Source organism: Oryzias latipes, chromosome 7, assembly GCF_002234675.1.
Source record: "Oryzias latipes chromosome 7, ASM223467v1".
Lineage (NCBI taxonomy): Eukaryota > Metazoa > Chordata > Actinopteri > Beloniformes > Adrianichthyidae > Oryzias > Oryzias latipes.
Window position 1 is genome coordinate 22,166,217 of NC_019865.2, and position 16,957 is coordinate 22,183,173.

At 39.7% G+C, this 16,957-nt stretch overlaps 2 protein-coding genes across 4 annotated transcripts; one reads left to right on the forward strand and one right to left on the reverse strand.

Annotated features, from left to right (window-relative positions):
* The first annotated feature begins 249 nt into the window (after nt 1-249).
* Nucleotides 250-3,294, forward strand: LOC101175159 (gametocyte-specific factor 1). Of its 2 annotated transcripts, none has more exons than XM_004070881.4 (7): nt 250-355; nt 815-923; nt 992-1,089; nt 2,147-2,267; nt 2,344-2,427; nt 2,629-2,686; nt 2,768-3,294. In XM_004070881.4, the coding sequence occupies exons 2-7, from the start codon at nt 833-835 to the stop codon at nt 2,835-2,837; spliced, it is 522 nt and encodes a 173-aa protein (XP_004070929.1). In that variant the 5' UTR covers nt 250-355; nt 815-832; the 3' UTR covers nt 2,838-3,294. The 2 variants fall into 2 exon arrangements, with proteins under 2 accessions (XP_004070929.1, XP_020560520.1); XM_020704861.2 differs by having other exon boundaries at nt 263-355; nt 801-923.
* Nucleotides 3,295-11,831: 8,537 nt separating this feature from the next.
* On the reverse strand, nt 11,832-16,414 carry nr4a1 (nuclear receptor subfamily 4 group A member 1). Of its 2 annotated transcripts, XM_004070882.4 has the most exons (7): nt 16,302-16,414; nt 14,786-15,578; nt 14,553-14,682; nt 14,146-14,309; nt 13,852-14,054; nt 13,582-13,760; nt 12,936-13,192 (listed from the first exon to the last, which is right to left on the reverse strand). In XM_004070882.4, the coding sequence occupies exons 2-7, from the start codon at nt 15,566-15,568 to the stop codon at nt 12,936-12,938; spliced, it is 1,716 nt and encodes a 571-aa protein (XP_004070930.1). In that variant the 5' UTR covers nt 15,569-15,578; nt 16,302-16,414. The 2 variants fall into 2 exon arrangements, with proteins under 2 accessions (XP_020560521.1, XP_004070930.1); XM_020704862.1 differs by lacking the exon at nt 16,302-16,414 and having other exon boundaries at nt 11,832-13,192; nt 14,786-15,568.
* Between the last annotated feature and the right edge of the window lie 543 nt (nt 16,415-16,957).

A 16,957-nucleotide genomic window follows, 5' to 3' on the forward strand; every position in this document is an offset into this window, starting at 1 on the left:
TTTGCATAAAATATTAGTATTATTCCAGATATGAAAGTTGTGAGGAGGAAAATGAATGTTTATACATTAGGGACCAAGCCAGAAGCATTTGCTTGTGAAAATTGGCTAATTTGATGGGCAACTATTGAATGTTAGAATTAGATTGAATAAGAAAACGGAGGCCACCGAGTTTAGAAAATAAATAGTTTGGAGTAAGACTGAAGTCAACTCAATTCAGAATTTTTACGACTATTTGACGTCATAGTCTCGCGTGATTTCGTGCAAGGATAAAAAGTTAGGAGCCGTCAACAATTTCAAACAATCGGATTTTCTCGGTGAGGTCTCTGTTAGGGCAAAGGTGACGTTTTTTAAGGGGGTAAGAATCTTCACTTTCAGAATTTTTAACTTTTATTTTTAAAACACTACAAGCCTTTTAATATACATCACAGTTGTAATTATGTTAATGTTTGGTGATGTTTAAATTCGGTTATTTTCAGGCTCTCGCTCGCAAAATTGCCAGCGAACGATTAACGAATCACCGTTTTTACTTAATGAGTGATGAGAAGGCTTCGTTAACAGTGCTGTAAAATCGTAATTAGTAAGTGTGTGCGCGATAGTTGAAGTCTTGTTTAGTCCAGTTGCAGACCATGTGTTTAATTAAAGCGTGTTAATCAGGTGTTTAAAAAACTTCTGACTGACTGAGTCCTTCTGGGAAACGTTTTGCTGGATTCCTTGTTGTTCCATTCCAAACTTTTTATTTTACAAAACGTAATGATGTTAAATAACATTTTAGTGTTTTGGCATCATTCAAATTGGCTCAGTATCTTGAATCCAGTGCAAGTCTCAGCAACAAATGGAGACCAGGATCAGATTTGGATCATCTACCAGTCCATGCAGGATGAGCCATGATGAAGATGGGAAAGAGCAGCTTTTGGAGGCAAAAGGTAAAACGTTTTTTTATACTTTTTGTTTTGTTAACAAATAATAACTTCCCTTTTCTTTAATGACACAGAAAACGGTGACCCAGACGAAATCGTGCAGTGTCCTTTTGACAAAAACCACCAGATCCGCCACTGCAGGTTTCCATATCACATTCTTAAATGCAGGAAGGTGAGTTGATGATCTTGTAAATCTCAGTTTTAGTCATTGACTGTAAAAACATTGGACAGCTTAACCCCTCTCTTCTCGTGTTCCAAAATGGGATGTTGAAACCAGTCGAAGGTAGTTGGTCCAAGTCGCTCTGAGTCATTGTATCAATGACGGCCACTGTCGCCATTGCCATAGATACGATGATTTAGAGCGACTCGGAACAATCACTGTCAATTGGTTTCAACATGGCAGCGCCCTTATCGGGAAGCAAAGGGGAGGGATTTTGATTTGTCCATTGTTTTCACAGTCATTGGTTCTATTGACAATGCACACATGCCACTGCTCAAGAACATGTGATGAGCTATTTCAGGCCTCAAAGGCTGCTGTGACTCCAGGCTTTCCAGATCTCATCGGCTTACTTATTGCTGATTACATTAATCAGGTGTGTCAAGCAAGCTGAATCATGCCAAAGCATGTTGGGAAAACAACCACCAATGCGATCTTTGGTACCCGCCAATTGCTCAACAGTGCCTGACGCTGCATACACAGCGGCCATGTGTGGCGCGTTCGAGAAATCGCTTAATGGGTATTTTCAAACGCGCTTCTAGCATATGGTGTTCACACAAGTCTGTCGCTACCCAATGCGAGGAAGTGGCCGGGGAGAGGGAAGTCTGGCCATCTCTGCTTAGACTGCTGCCCCCGTGACCCCGTCCCTGATGAGCGGAGGGAGATGGATGGATTACATCTCAACAGTTTGCTCTGTTTTAATTTAAATGAAAAAAACAGATTTCAAAGTTTAAATTCTTTCATTTCTCTCATTGTTTCTTCCATTTATAAGATCTTTATTTTACATCCTGTGTTTGCCTTTTTTTGCACTTGGTTCATGTAAAGCCCCTTTTTGATTACCATACATGGAAAGTGCTTTAGAATGAAAGGTAATGGATTCATTGACTATACCAACAATTAGATTCTGAACTTGCCTCCTACAAGGCAGAATTTTTTTTTTTTTTTTCCCACAGTTGTCCTGTTGTACCACAACCACAGCTGCTTGCAGAAATGTCTTTTCTCTTTTATCCAGAATCACCCGAAGTTGGCCGAGGAGCTGAAAGCATGTCCTTTTAATGCTCGCCACCTGATTCCCAAACAAGAGCTGGCTCACCATGTTGAGATCTGTGAGAATCGTGCAGACCCTACAAAATGTGAGATTGATCATGTTTGACTTGCACATTGAGTTTCCACAGCTTTAGTCTGATCACCTTCATTTTCTTTGAACAGCTGAAGGCAAAGATAAAAACTGTGCATGGTATGTTCCTGTTGTTGCACGGGAAAATTCATGCAAGACTGAGGACTGGGACATGGGTACGATTATCAACATTTTTTTTCACTTCTTGAACTGGACAGTCTTTGTATTGCTTCTTACGTTGCTTATATTTGCAGAAAAGCTGCTGATTTTTATTTTATTTGTTATTGACAATAGCATTTAAACTTTAATGTGAATGTTTAGCCCTTATCCTCTTCAGAAACAAAGACATTCATGTTGAACTAATGTCCTTCCTGCAGAAGCAGAAGACCATGCTGTTCCATTTGTGTGGGGCGCTAACCCCCAGCTGAATGAACAGTGAGAGTTCTACTTCCTCCTGCCTTGAAACATATTGTATTCACATTTTCCCCTAAACAGTTTTTTCTTTTTTCCTGTTAGGCCCATCAACAATCTTCCTCCACGTTTTGAAGCACCCAATGGCCTCCCCTGGGCATCTTTTAGACAGTAATGGTTATTAATGCAGACCTTTTTATAACCATGCATTCTTTAACCTCGGTTATAAAAAGTTTTAATTAAAATACATTTTAAGTTTGGGTTCAGCATTCTATTGAACTTTTTCTTTTACTTTTGTTGGTCAATTTTTCAAAGCATCTTTTATACTAGATGTGACCTGAATGCAGACGAGCCTTTATTATTGTCTTTTATATCTCTGTATTGCTTTGTTGTTGGATGCTTAAAAGGCTTTATTGCAAATGTTTGAACAAATAAGTGCTGAATGCAGTGGTCAAAATGCAGCAGGTTTTTATTTTTATATATATATTTTATTTTTTTAAACCAATTTTTACTGTTTTTTTGTCAAATTGGTACTGTTGTTGAAGTAATGATGCAAGTGTTATTTTATTTTATTTTTTACAGCCCTGTTTATGCACAACGCAAAATAAACGTAACAATTCGAAGCAGAAAAAGATTTCTTCATTACATAGATTTGAATTGTTTAATTAGGGGTTGCAAATGTTAAAGTTGGATGGTTGTCACTAAAAGCTAGTTTTAAACTAGAATGTTTGGGTGGAATAATCTTTTAATTATGGTAATCAAAAACCATTAACTGTATCTCCTTTTCCATATTTTTTTCCCCACAGAGTGGTAATGCTCACTTTGTTTTTTTCAAAGATTAACTATCGAAAAGACTAGCTCTGTATTTCCCCCCGCATAACACATGTTGTGTATCAACTCAATTCAGCTTTATTTGTCAAATATACTACACAAGATATTTAGGATAGAGGAAATTTCTTTCCTCCTAACCCACAGTGCAAACAGCCTATGAAAATAGTAATTACAATAATCTAAATAGGTCTGCGCAAATGTGGCAATGAGATAGTCTCTGTGTTAACTGAGGCCAAAATATAGTATTTTTTACACTTTAGAGAAAATATAAAGCAAGGGAATAAAAAAAACTTTGCAATAAATTGTCAACAATTACATACATGCATTGTAACGGTACAGGCAAAGAAATGAATCAAAAGCAGATTGTATAAATGAAGTAAAACTAGTTGAACATCTCACATCAAAGAATATGCACGTCTGAATCATCAAGAACAACGACTTAGACCAGGGATGTGTAACCTTTAACACTTTGGGCCGTTTGAGTTTACGTATCACTGACCACAACCCAATAGAAGCCACTATATCTTTAGGAAAATAAGACAATAGTTATTGTTACTAATATAAATATAAACTATTGCTCTCTTTGGTGTTAAAAAAGAGAAAATTGACTTTACAAAATATGGACTGGATTATTATTTTTGACTGGGGTCTAATGACTATCTTTCAAAATAAGACACCTTGTCACATTGGATCATCTTAATGCAGTAAATGTAGTTTAGTGTAATGTCAGCAGTAAGTCTAAAACATTTTTACTGTTTGTGGTGCATCTAAGCCAAAAATGGACAAACATACTAAGATTTAATCTGACCCAATGACTTACTGTGTTTGTCAAACCATAAGATGCACTTTAAATCCTTGAATATGTTAAAAAAATAGAAAATCTGCCTTATAATCCAGTTTGTTGTCCACAGTGCACATTAAAAGACAATGAGTAAAAAACAGAAACTGACATAGTTTGCAAGAAACCAATTATCTACTTCTCGATCAATTTGTATGCTTTTTTTTTTTTACCAACAATCTTGTTCATATCTGTGGTTGTCAACCAATGCTGCTGTTATACATTTAATTTGATCTTAATTTACTTTATATATGTCAGCCATCAGGAAAAGCCTACAAGAACATGTTAACAGTTTTCATCTGAGTGGATCTTTAAGAAGATTTTCAGAGTACTTAGGCAGTTATGAAACAAAACAGCGAAAAATTGTCCACAGTAACAAACTAAATTAAGAAAAAGTACACACATTTTAATATGATTATTAAAATAAAAATTCCTGCACTGTGAAAACAAAAGACTTGATGAAAAAAACAATGCCGTGATGGATGCAGTAGATATGACCACAGATGTGGATAATAATAAAATAAATCAGAATAAATGTTTTGTCAAATCCGGAGCCTTCACATAGAGCTGACCACAGGGTGGCGCCACTCACCAATTTTCTAATTAAAGAGTTTTTAACAAGGCTGCCTACTTCCAGGTGTTTGGTCACTTTAGAGTTTATTTCGTTTAAAATTCTTCCTTTTCTGGAAAAAAAAAATAAACAAAAAAAGAATGGGGTGACGATGTGCTGGAGTGGAAGTTCATCTCCATAAGACCTTCTTCACTGTAAGCAGCTGTTCAGGACTGGACTCTGGGTGGGAGTGAGGGAGGTGGGGGGTAATGTCAGTGTAATTCAAGTGTGGGCACAGCCTGCCAACTCACTCTGTTATATCAAAGTGGCATTATTGATTTCATGTGATGACTGTCTATTTTGGCTACAGCTATTATTAGAAGTGTACATAATGTCTCACCTCGAAGGATGAGCTATGGCTTCTCAGCAGTGGGAACCTCTAGGAGCCCGGGCCTATCTAGGACTCTAATCTCTTTCAAGGAGCTTCCACATCCTCATTGATGGACCTAATGCTGCAATAGAAGGGTTTGTATGTTGTTACTTGGACCTTAAACGTGTCTGTCCCCTCTGACGTGCAGTATTCCCATTGGAGGCATGTTATGATGCACGCAGCTGGGAACGTATTTGATTACGTGTTTTCTTATAACAACCTTAAGGTTGGTAAAAAAGGGAAAACGTTAAGCTTCTGCATTAAAAAAGAATTAATGACGTTTAAGTAAAAAACATCCATTTCACTCCTGTCCAGCATTCCTTAGTGTTTCACGTTCATCCACAATTTACAGGTGTCCCGTGTGCTGGCTTTCCTTTGTGCATCAGACAGTAACTAAACATTGATTGAAACCCTTTTAATTCAGGGCTGAAACCTAAAACCAAATCTATATTCACTCTCCCAGCGTACAGGAGTGTAAAATGAAACTGGATAGTCTTGTCACATCTTGTTCCTCACAGGTCATTAAAATACACTGGCAGGACTGGCTGTGTTCAGAGTGAAGAGAAGAGCTGCATAGTGGTGTTCACAGGAGAAACCCATTCCCTTGTTCTAAATACAAATACATTATTGTGTGTAAATAGACTTGCCCGCATTACAAAGCGCCGGCATTAGTTGTGTCTAAAACTGGAGCCCATGAACAGTCTTTTTTTTCCCCTTTTCCTCCATAGTTTTCTCTTTTAAAGTTACCTGGACAGGAAGAAAAATAGGATTTCATCTGTAGGAGGAGGTTTAAAAAAAGTCTGCACAGTTGTATCATAGTTGAGATTTCAAAGCCTGAAAATGTATGCACCAAAAACAGTGCAGCTCCACTTTCAGACTTCCCTACAGAACTTGTACACGAACACATCAGGTTAACCTCCACAATCCATTTCTATTTGATTTAACACAAAGTTACTTCAAAGGCATCTACTGCAAGAGAATAGATTCTTCTCTGTTTATCTAAAGACTTTTGCACCACGTCACTTTTGCATCACAGTTATTTACCTAGTCACTACTTTTCCTTGACCTCTTGATCCCGATACAAGCTCCAAAAAGCCCGGCCATGTTTCAGCGCAACGTCACAAAAACGACTATGTCATGCAGATCGAGTCCCAATTAATTCCTGTTACTAAAGTAAAATTGTACAACTCCACAAAATACCACAAATGACTGCGAACCTTGAAATTTAGGTGTTGTGTATGTGTAGCTGATAACTGAGCGCCCTCATCACGCTTCCTCTCTGCAAATAGAGCAGTTGGACTTTTTTCTGCTGAAGGTAGGACTGTATGCAGAACTTTTCATTTTAAAATAAGATATTAAATGAAAACATCCTGGACTATTGCCTATTCATCTCACTAGTGATAGTAGAATAATCTCATGAAACATTCCTGAACACTTTTTTTCTTTCAAGAATCCCTCAGATGAAAGTGCTGTTTTTGCTGTTTTTAACATGTTCTAGCAGCATTTTTCTCATGATAAAGGACATGTATAAAGACAATTAAGCTTGAAATGGCATTTCTGAGTATTTCTGTCTTCAAATCGTTGTGAATCAGCAGACGAAAAAATACTCTTGGATAAAGTTTGTGGGTGTTACGTAGAAAATCCGCTGCGAGAGTCGCATCTCTCTGCTCCGCTCGCATCTCTCTGCTCCGCTTCATTCTGATGCATCCACTTGTAGTCGACTAGATCCATTAACGTCTTTGTTGTTCTTTTCTGAGGTGGTTTCTGGCTCAAAACTGGAGCTGGATGGCTCCAATATTGCTTGCCCTTTTGTTCCACCAGAAATATTAGATTGAGGTTGTGAGGGGCTGTAAGCTAGCAGGAGAGTGTGTGCACAAATGGATGATAGGAAATGGGGTTGGGCTTACTCCGTTCTAGTTCCACCCACAACTCAGACGCAAATTTCTGATGGACTACTTCCACTCTACAGAAATTATGTCCTAGAAAACACAGATTTTTTTCAATTTTTTTCAAAAAATGACAATCATACTTGAAAGACCACTGAGAGCACTTTAGATCAAAAGATGATCAGAGTGGGACTTTCAGAACTCTTCCCATTCTATGTAACATCGTTTAACAAGGTTTTGGAAACATCTCATAGAAAAGCCTATTGGGGCACAGTGAACTCATCGTCAAGTTGGAGAAGCTAGTTTGAAGTCAGTTGAAATCTGTGACGTGGATTTTTCTGCCAGGACCTTCCTAATCTTCATCCTAAAGCTAAATTTGATCTTTGACAAGTCCTTTCCTTCATGACTAGATTTCTAAATCCATTAGGTGTCTACTCTGCAAACTGAGCTGTTGAACTCTGGGAGCCAGTTTAGCTCGTGCTGGTTTGCGGCGCCTTCCATCCGTGAAACCAGGGTTCGACTCCGGGCTGCTCCCTGTTCCCTTCTCTTCCTCTGCCGGTCCCAAGCCCGGTTGCTTTGAGAAGGTTGCGTCAGGAAGGGCATCCGGCGTAAAACATTGCCAAATTTACCATGCGACTTGTTCGCTGTGGCGACCCCTGATGGGAAAAGCCGAAAGTGGAAGAAGAAGATTAGGTGTCTACTCTGCAAACTGAGCTGTTGAACTCTGTTGGAGTGACAAGAACAACTCATTCTGTAAATGATGAACACTTGGTGATATTGAGACTCCTTTTTTTATTCGTGACATTGTTAAAAATGACTGTAGATCTTGACACAACTTTTGTTCAAAGACCTCAGTGTGGAGAGTTCATGCTGCTGGTCCGATGTGACCCTGAACTTCAACACCTGACCTGAAAGACACTCTGCAAACAAGCTTTAGGCACGCCTCTGAAACCAAAGCCTCTCAACCACTCCAATACTGCGGCAGGCTCTTCTTATTTCATATAAATCCTCCACAATGTGGAGAGGACAGTTTGGGCTGTGAAGCTGGCCTTCTAATCCCTCTAGGCTGTGTGAAGCCTGTGATCTTCTGTCAGCGCCAGCATTTCTAACAGGGACTCCTTGTGTTGTTTCCATTTTCCCCCGACTGCAGCAAGATGATAGCATGATCAGAAGCGAACGTCTTTCACACCATATCCTTCGGTGGATGCTCGGTAATCAGGGTGACTGAATTACTGATGCAAACTGTCAAGATCCTCTTGTTGCATAAGCCTCACGTACACAGAGATGTGAAATCTTCAGACGGGCATGTTCAATTACTGAATTAGCAGCAACGTTTCAACTTCAGTAGGTCAAGAGAGAGACTAGAAGTTGTGGGCCATGATGGGTGCAGTGACAGGCCTGTGGTAACAGCTAATTTATTTTGTGTTTTTACTGCTTGTTTTATGTCAGGCTGTAATTCCACTATCTTTAAATATTCATGCTGTGACACTTTTAGGTAATGTTAATCTTTGAGTGTCTGAAAGTGAAGTGATGGAGATTACCACAATTGAAAGGCAGCGACTTGTAAGCTGTAAACACTCACCTCTTACATTATGTAGTAGCTAGCTGCGACTTATGATGCCGTTTAACAGTGTTGCAGTAGTATCTTATTTCTTTACGTATTATTTTCAGCACTACACCTTGACCCTTGACTCACGGGGCAAATGTAAAAGTTGTGCAATTGCTTTTGTGCAATCATATGAGAGCTAATAGTGCCCTGTTCTGTGTTGAAGGCAAAGGTCTATCATGAAGTACGGCAAAAGTAGTCAAACTAGAAATTTAAAAGACGACTTTTTGCATAAAACAAGGATTGTATGTTTTAGCAAGGTAAAGTTTGAAAACAAAAAACTCAGTAAATTAGAAATCTGTTTTAATCCATGTTAAACTAACAGGATCACTGCTGATTTCTCTCACACGTGGAACAGAAACATTGTAGAAGACTACATATATCTGAGCAGTTGTGTACTGTCTTGACATCTTGGTGTGCAGCGCTAGCATTTGTCACCCCCCATTCCCCTCGTTTTCCTGATCTTTCACTACGGTGGCCCTAAAGTGCAAATCTCACTAACAAATCACTCGACACAAAAACAGGAAAACAAATAATAAAAAAACAACAATACAGTTAAGAAATCAAAACACAATTACAAAAAAATGAAACAAACCAAAATTTTAACCTTTTGGCAAAACAGAAGTAATTTCCTGAAATCAAAATGAAAAGTTAAAAAATAAAACACAATAAGAAATCTGAAAAGGTTCATTTTATAGGACATCACTAAATGGGTGATGACGTGATACCCCATAGAATCTACCTTTTCTGGTTTCTTGTTGTATTTTATTTCATTTTTATTTCTGGAAATTACTTTTCTAAAAAAGTTCTTTTTTTGGTTTCAATTTTTTAAGTTGTGTGTTTTGGTTTCTAAAATTTAAAGTTGTTTTTTTTATTTTGCTTTTTTAATTGTCAAAGTGATCTTAAATTATTTTGTGATGAGTGCTTTGTTGATATGACTGGGTCTTCAGGACCACCGTCCTTTTGACGTTTCGTTTTTCTCATCGTTTGATTCTCCATTTTCAAGGACCAACAGTTGGGAAGGTGCTAAAATGGGACAAGAGTTTACAGCTTTATTTAGAAACACAAATACATATTCTTTAAAAAAAAACAAAAAAAACAATGTTAAATAAACATTGGGAGTTAAACGTTTTAGAATCCATAAAAAGAAACCCTAAAAACAGCACCTGCTCCAAAGATCTGCCCAAAAGACAGCTACTAGACAGCGAATGCCCACGTTCCCTTGTGTTTGTATTTCTTTCCTGGCTGTGCAGGAGCCTCACTTCCCAGCAGGGTTCCAGAAATGGCAGTATCACATATAAGCACAACACTTTGCATGGCAGAGTAAGCTACAGTGAAACTTTCATGCAGTAACCTGTGGCTGATCCTTATTAGATGTACATGTTGAAGTTGTCTTGTGATTGCTGAATTGATTGTGGAACAACTTAAATCACTTCTACTTCTCAGGGATTTAAATTTCCATGACATTCTGTGAGACGTGCCCCTGTTTCACTTTTGCTTCCCCTTGAAGTCTTTGTATTCCTGCTGACTTTGTCGATTGCAGGCCGCTGTGGTGTGGGATCTGCTCCCACATGCTCCTTGTGAGCAAATAAAATTTCTTAACCATCAACTGTGGTATTTTCCAACAAAGAATAATAGTTTGGGTACTGTTTGGTATGCATTCATGTGATGCCATTCACATGTGTCGCTCATGTGAGGGAGCGGCATTGCACTGTAGTGGTCTGGGCTATTAGAGACCAGAAATGGGAATTCCACCACCTTCTAAAATGGGACCAGCATGCAACTGGGAGGGATATCGTTTTTCAGCAGTTATGATCTGTAGCTGGTCTGGTCTGCAGCCAAAAGAGGAAGCTGCACTTGACCCAAGGTGCTGGTGCAGCAAGAGTCTCTGCTCCGCCTCATGAAAAAAAGAACAATGGAAAAATGTTCGATGGAATAAATTAATAACAAAAAGACTTCCAAATTAGATGAGCCAATATTCTATTCAGCCTCCCAACCGTGCCCCCCCCCCCCTCAACACAGGAACACACACCAGTAAATGTCAATGAGTGCACATGAGAACTTGACTGAGACTGTGATTTCACCCATAGAAAAAGGTTTATTTCCTGCTCCAGTGAAATGACGCCAATTCAGTTACCTTTTTTTGCTATATGGACGTCGCCATGTTGGAACCAGTCATCAGAAAATATTGTGAAAAAAAAAATGGATTAGCAAGATGTTTAAAAAAAAGGTAACAGAGCAAGACTAGTTATTTTGACAAGTAGTATGACTGAGTAGCTGTTTATTTTTCTATAGAAACCTATGGGATTTTGGGTTCTTTGAACCAGAGGGTACTTCCTGTTTGGAATTTTAGGGGGTCACTCAGTCCAGTTCTCTTCTACATTCAATGGTAAAGGTTGAAAGTGGTAGTCGTGCCTGGGCACCGGCGTTTAAAAGAGTGAGTGAGGCCACAGGTGGCGAGCAATTAACCCACTGAATCTGGTGTGTCTTTCAATGAAAATTTCCCCAAAAAAAAAAACCAACAAACCCAAATCTCGAGAAAGACAAATCCTAAAGTCCGGCGATTTATAATTGTCAATAATAGAAAAAGAGATGTAATGCCACAGTAGTATGCTCGTCCTATCTGAGACAGAGACAAGTCCTGTCTTCGCAGAGGTGAAAACATTTGTGTAGGTGTTCTGTTATAAATAAAATATTGGCTCATGTAATTTGCAAACACACATTTTATATATATAATTCATTTCAAATTTTAAAGGCTCTGTATCATGCAAAATCTTTTGTTTTGAGCTTTTAGGTGTAATATATTATCTCATATATGGATATAGTTCACTCTGAAAGGCTTAAGAAAAGCATGATATAGGCCCTGGAAGAAACATCCCAATATTTCTCTTATTTGGGCTGTAATTAGAGCAATGTCTGTTTACAAAGACCACTAATGACAGATGGTCTTTAAACCACAGTAAACCTTAATGTTGTATTTCAAAACACTCAAATCACTCTGCTTATCGTGTAAAAACCACAAATGCACTGCAAATAAAATGTTTTTTATTTTATTCCACATTGAACTATGGCAAAATATCATCTCAGTATGTAAAAACAAAACCCCACAACAATTCTCCACACTGTAGAATACAGCTCAGTTGGAGCTTTAAAAACCATTCACAAACAGGATCTTTGAGTAAGACTGGATAATAAACAGAATATTAGCTGCTCAAAAACAATTCATGATACATGAATGATACCAGTGATCAATTCTGAAGGTTTCACCTATGGCTGGCTTCCTGCTGGCTCATATATAGGGCTGCACAACACCAAGAAAACATGCAATTTACTTCGTCTGAGCTGAAAAACAACTCAAACTAATACTCTGTCACTCATATTTGTTAGTAACATACACTTTAGACAGTGCATAACCTTAATGGACACTGAACTGAAATGTGAATTGGTTGAGATAATGATACTGATGTCAATAAAGGGATACTGTGCAGCCCTAGCTCAGTCAACAAAGAGGAAGTTTTTAAAAATGCTTTAACCCTTGTGCTATCCTATGGGGTCAAGATGACCATTGACGTGTTCTCCCTACCATGACAAAGGTGGATAAAGGTGGAGACGATTTCATGTAATCCATGGAAACCAGTGAAGATCACAAATCATTGAAGGAAAAAGTTCAGCGCACTGTCTAGTGGGGTCTAGATGACCCAACTCCCTATGTCAAAGTGCCTAGGATAGCACAAGGGTTATACAGAGCTTTGATGAAGATTTTTTCAATACTCGAGCAGCAGATCTGGCAACGATGGGGGGTATTTCCATAATTTGCCCATTGTTGCATGTAAACACTCACTATTTGGTCCATGAGCTGGCCAATCTTTTTCCATCTGAAGACAACACACTTTCCCAGAAAGTCAATAAGGAAGAGCATTTGTGGCTCTAGGTGTGTATTTAACTATTCATTCACTTTGTGATTCAGAAGTGCTCTCCTTAACGCTGCAGAATCCCTTAGGATTATTATTATTCTGTTAAAACTCTTAAAGTTTTACAGGTATTGTGCAGTGTGAGCACCAAGTCCATTGTCTTTGGCATCCAGATAAACTACTCATGTTTTTTTCACAGTTGGTCTCTTTGCATCTGGAACTCAAAACGGCAGAGTTTCCATAAAGATCTTCTCCACGATTGGTGGGGGAGGAACCAGATCTTCTAGTTTGAGGTAAAAGATGCGCTGGAAACCTTGCGTGCACAGAGTCCTGAGCTCGGGCAACTTGCCGAGAAGTCTAGACAGATAATTGGGCCGTAAGGACTCTGAACCACAGCTAGTCACATGGTCTTTCAGGCAGGTGATGAGCTGGTTCTGTAAATCCTCCACCCGTTTGGGCTCCTTCAGGCCATGTCGATCTGTTGAAAAAAGCAAGACACTGTCAAATCTCATTTTACAAAATAAACACAAATAAAAGTACTTTCCACCTCTGAGTTTATCTCATTTGTGTGCACACTGTTGTATACTGTTTTTGTACAAACACAAAGGTCACTTAGCTAACCTCTCAAAGTGCTGTTACCTTACAAGCCTTGAGTCAAAAATAAAACCTTCACTCTGTTTCTGTTTAGGTCTCCTATGCCATCTTTACTGTGCTGTACGTGAAGTTATGCTGCTCTTTGTCATGCACCTGTCACATCGGTCTCTCATGGTTATGCTGTTTAGTGTCCCTGACAAAGAAACACGTGCACACTTTTTTGACTATAGCTAGTGTTAGTGCAGAGAAGCCTGAGACCAACAAACATCTCACCTGTGATGAGGATCAGGGCTGCAAGGCAGGAGAAGGAGGAGACATCCAACTTCATGCGATGAAGGCTTTGAGAAAACTCCAGGATGGAGTCGATCCATTCCCCAAAGCCCCGGACACACTGTGTTTTATGCAGGACAGCTCCGTTGCAGAAGATGAGCTTCTCCATTTTAGGATTGGACCTTTATAAATGGTAAAAAAGTATGTGTTGTTGTTTTTTTTTCAAACATTAAGAGATAAACAGAACAGAAACCAGAGGAGAATGGCACACACCGATAGGCAAGACGCAGGATAAAGAGTTCAACGAATGCAGATTCCACCAGCAGTTCCTGATCCTCCAAGCAGAAGTCAGAGAAACCTGGGATGTCCTTCGCCCACTTTCTGATAACCTCTAAAGAAGCCGTGAGGAGGTCGTAAAACTGCTTTATGTCACTCACGTCTTCCTTCTGGTTCGCGCTGACTTCCTTCTCGAGGTACTAAGAGAACATAAAACAAATGGGAGTTTAGCTTTATTCAAAGTATACAAAAACAGAACTACAAAAAAAGAGGAACCCTGCTTTGGCTTACCTTAGAGTAATCCAGATTTCCAACAGCAGGGTTTGAGTCAATGTGGGCCCTGACCAGCGACGCAATCATGCTCACTGGGGATACAATGGGAGTGGCATCTTTGACACCTTTAGGCTTCGATGGTAAGCGACCCCTCCGTCCTTTCAGGCTATCCGTTCTAACAACTGTAGAAAAAGGTGACATCAAGTGTTAGTCTCAAATTATTCATCTTCCCTGAATCTCTCTTCTCTATATTTGCTATGAAAGCAGACTCTTGTTTAAGGAAAAGAACAGTCCAATTGAACATTTTAAAGCTTGATGTAGAATCTATCATGTTTCATTTATGCTTGATATTAATGTTGCCATTAGCTTTAGAGTTGTTATTTTCAATAATATGATAGTACAATGAGGTATTGTACTTTGCATACCTTCTCTGACCATTCCCACTGCCAGACACTTCTGGAAGCGACAGAACTGGCATCGATTTCTCCTCCTCTTGTCCACAGGGCAGTCTTTGTTGGCAAGGCAGACATACTTGGAATTTTTCTGAACTGTGCGCTGTGAAAAAGAAAACAGTAGAGGAATTAGTTATTTTACCTTTTAAATTGCTATGTTTCTATGAAGCGACTAAGCCACTATGGACTGGTTTGTCTTTTCTTACCTTGAAAAAACCCTTGCATCCCTCACAGGTGCGGACCCCATAGTGCTGACAGGAGGCATTGTCTCCACAAACAGCGCAGCCGCCCTCACTTCCACTTTTCAGCTTGGGCGATAGACTTCCATCCCGCTGTTCAGCACTGTCGAGACAAAGGGCCTGTTCCATCCCCATAGCGGGAAACTGCATCGCAGATGGGTGAGGTTGAGATGCGGCAAAGGGTTCCTGCTCTCGGAAAAGTGCCTGACCCAAATGAGACATGTCCTCCACAGAACCTGAGCCAAACATGAAAAAAGATGGAGTATGTGGCCCTGAGGTGTCCTCAGTCATCCAGTATCCTTGACCAGGGGAATATGGCCCAAAAGCTGAATCCCAGTTAGACACATTCTGACTCTGGAACCCAGGAGTCGAAGGAGAAGAGGCGGACGCGGGGCTGCCAAAGTAATCCGAGCCACTGGGAGACACAGCCTCATCTGGGTAACTCAGAGTGAACGCTCCAGGGTAGCAGCCATAAACTTGGAGCTCGTCCAGCTTGAAGGGGCTTTCCTGGCCTGACGCTGAAGGTACATGGGCAGGGGTTGTAGTGAACTGGCATGAGTACGCATCAAAAGATCCCGTAGGTGTGCCCACCAAGGAGCCGATGCTTGGCAGGGACGGAGTAGAGTGGTGCTCCAGGGAGCCACTCATGTCAACGGCCAGCCTGGAGAGAAAGTCTGCATTCTGAAGCTCAGAGCTGCTGAAACTGCTCTCAGTGGGCTGACGTCCATGTCGGGGGTGTACGCAAGTCATGACTGTGAGACTGAGAGAGAAATGAACATGTTAGCTTGGATTTTAGGTCTTCAATGAGCTTTCAAGAACAAGCTTCCACTCCAGAGTGAAATGTTATACATAATGTATACACACAGCTCAGTGGAGCAGCTTATTGTCAATCCTTAAGATCCTGATTCAATTCCTGTGTCTACCAATGGAGCATCAGTATTTGGCTTTTCAAACTTCAATTTATACAAATGTTTTACTGATATATCAAATAAAAAAACCAAGAGTACCATAATTACTGCTGCTGTCATCTTTGTATTGAAAGTATTGTTTATCACAACCCTTTGACACAGTATCTCTGTAATTTAAGTGAATATTTTTAACTTGAATTTTCATGTTTCTTCCCTGTCAACCTCCATTTATAAGAAAATCCTAGAAAGTCGTGCTTGTTTGTTGGAGCAGTCATCAAATCCCACTTTATCATTTCTCATTTCCTAGTAATTATAGTAACGCCTGAAAAGTGCAGCGGGGTTGACTTTCACTCTGGAGTACACTGCCAAAACACGCATGTGCAAAATTAAACCAGCAGACTACTAACTTCAGAAGACTTCATCGACTTTTTAAACACGTGAAGCGATTTCAAAAAACATTAAACCGCATATGTGCGTGCAGCTGTAAAAGTCAGATGATTTGTTTTCCGTTCAAAAATAAAAATAAAGCAGTTCAAATAAACACTATAGGATTGATTTACTAAGATGCTTCTTACCTGTCTAGTCCGTTAAAGTATTTTTGTGAATTTTCTCCACTTTACGAGCGACCGTCTCTCATGATCAGCGTCTCCCAGCTGACAGGTTCTCCGTCCGGCTCCTCTGGTCCTCCCCGCCTCTCTTATACTTTTGCTCTAGCGTAGCACTGTCCATGACGTCATTTTCCATGCGTGTCAAATGAGTGGGCGGGAGATTTCCATGGTGCAGCCAATCACAGCACCTTTCGAGAGAACAGCGCTTTTGTGACGCACTACGGGATTCCGTTGACGCTCGTACGCCCAGAACCGCAGCTTTGTCCGACTTGACAGACACGTGCGCACGGGCGCGCGCTACTGATATCTAGGTAAAACAGAGTAGATCTGAATAAAAGTGGGAGGTTCTATTTAGCAAGTGTTTATTAACATTGAGCAAATGGAAATACAGGGATCTAACCCCTTTAATAACAATAACTCAGTTACTTAAAAAAACGCCTAAGTTTGGGTCAATTCAATTGCAAGTAAAAGCAAGAATAGAAAGCCCTGTACAAAACATTTAAGAAATTGTTCCCTCACATTAACAATTACCATATTATGCACACAATGTAGCATTCTGTAACCACAATGTAGCATTTTGTAACCACAATTTGACATTATATGGGCACAAGAACATTTTATTA

Bases quoted from the DNA above. Each gene is read 5' to 3' on its own strand.
- LOC101175159 (XM_004070881.4), top strand. From the start codon at position 833: ATGGAGACCAGGATCAGATTTGGATCATCTACCAGTCCATGCAGGATG. The intron at 924-991 runs GTAAAACGTTTT...TTAATGACACAG, and splicing joins GCAGCTTTTGGAGGCAAAAG to AAAACGGTGACCCAGACGAA. The intron at 2,268-2,343 runs GTGAGATTGATC...TTCTTTGAACAG, and splicing joins TCGTGCAGACCCTACAAAAT to CTGAAGGCAAAGATAAAAAC.
- nr4a1 (XM_020704862.1), bottom strand. From the start codon at position 15,568: ATGACTTGCGTACACCCCCGACATGGACGTCAGCCCACTGAGAGCAGT. The intron at 13,761-13,851 runs GTGTGTGCCATT...CCATTTATAAAG, and splicing joins ATCCTGCGTCTTGCCTATCG to GTCCAATCCTAAAATGGAGA. The intron at 13,193-13,581 runs GTGAGATGTTTG...TTTTTTCAACAG, and splicing joins AGCCCTGATCCTCATCACAG to ATCGACATGGCCTGAAGGAG.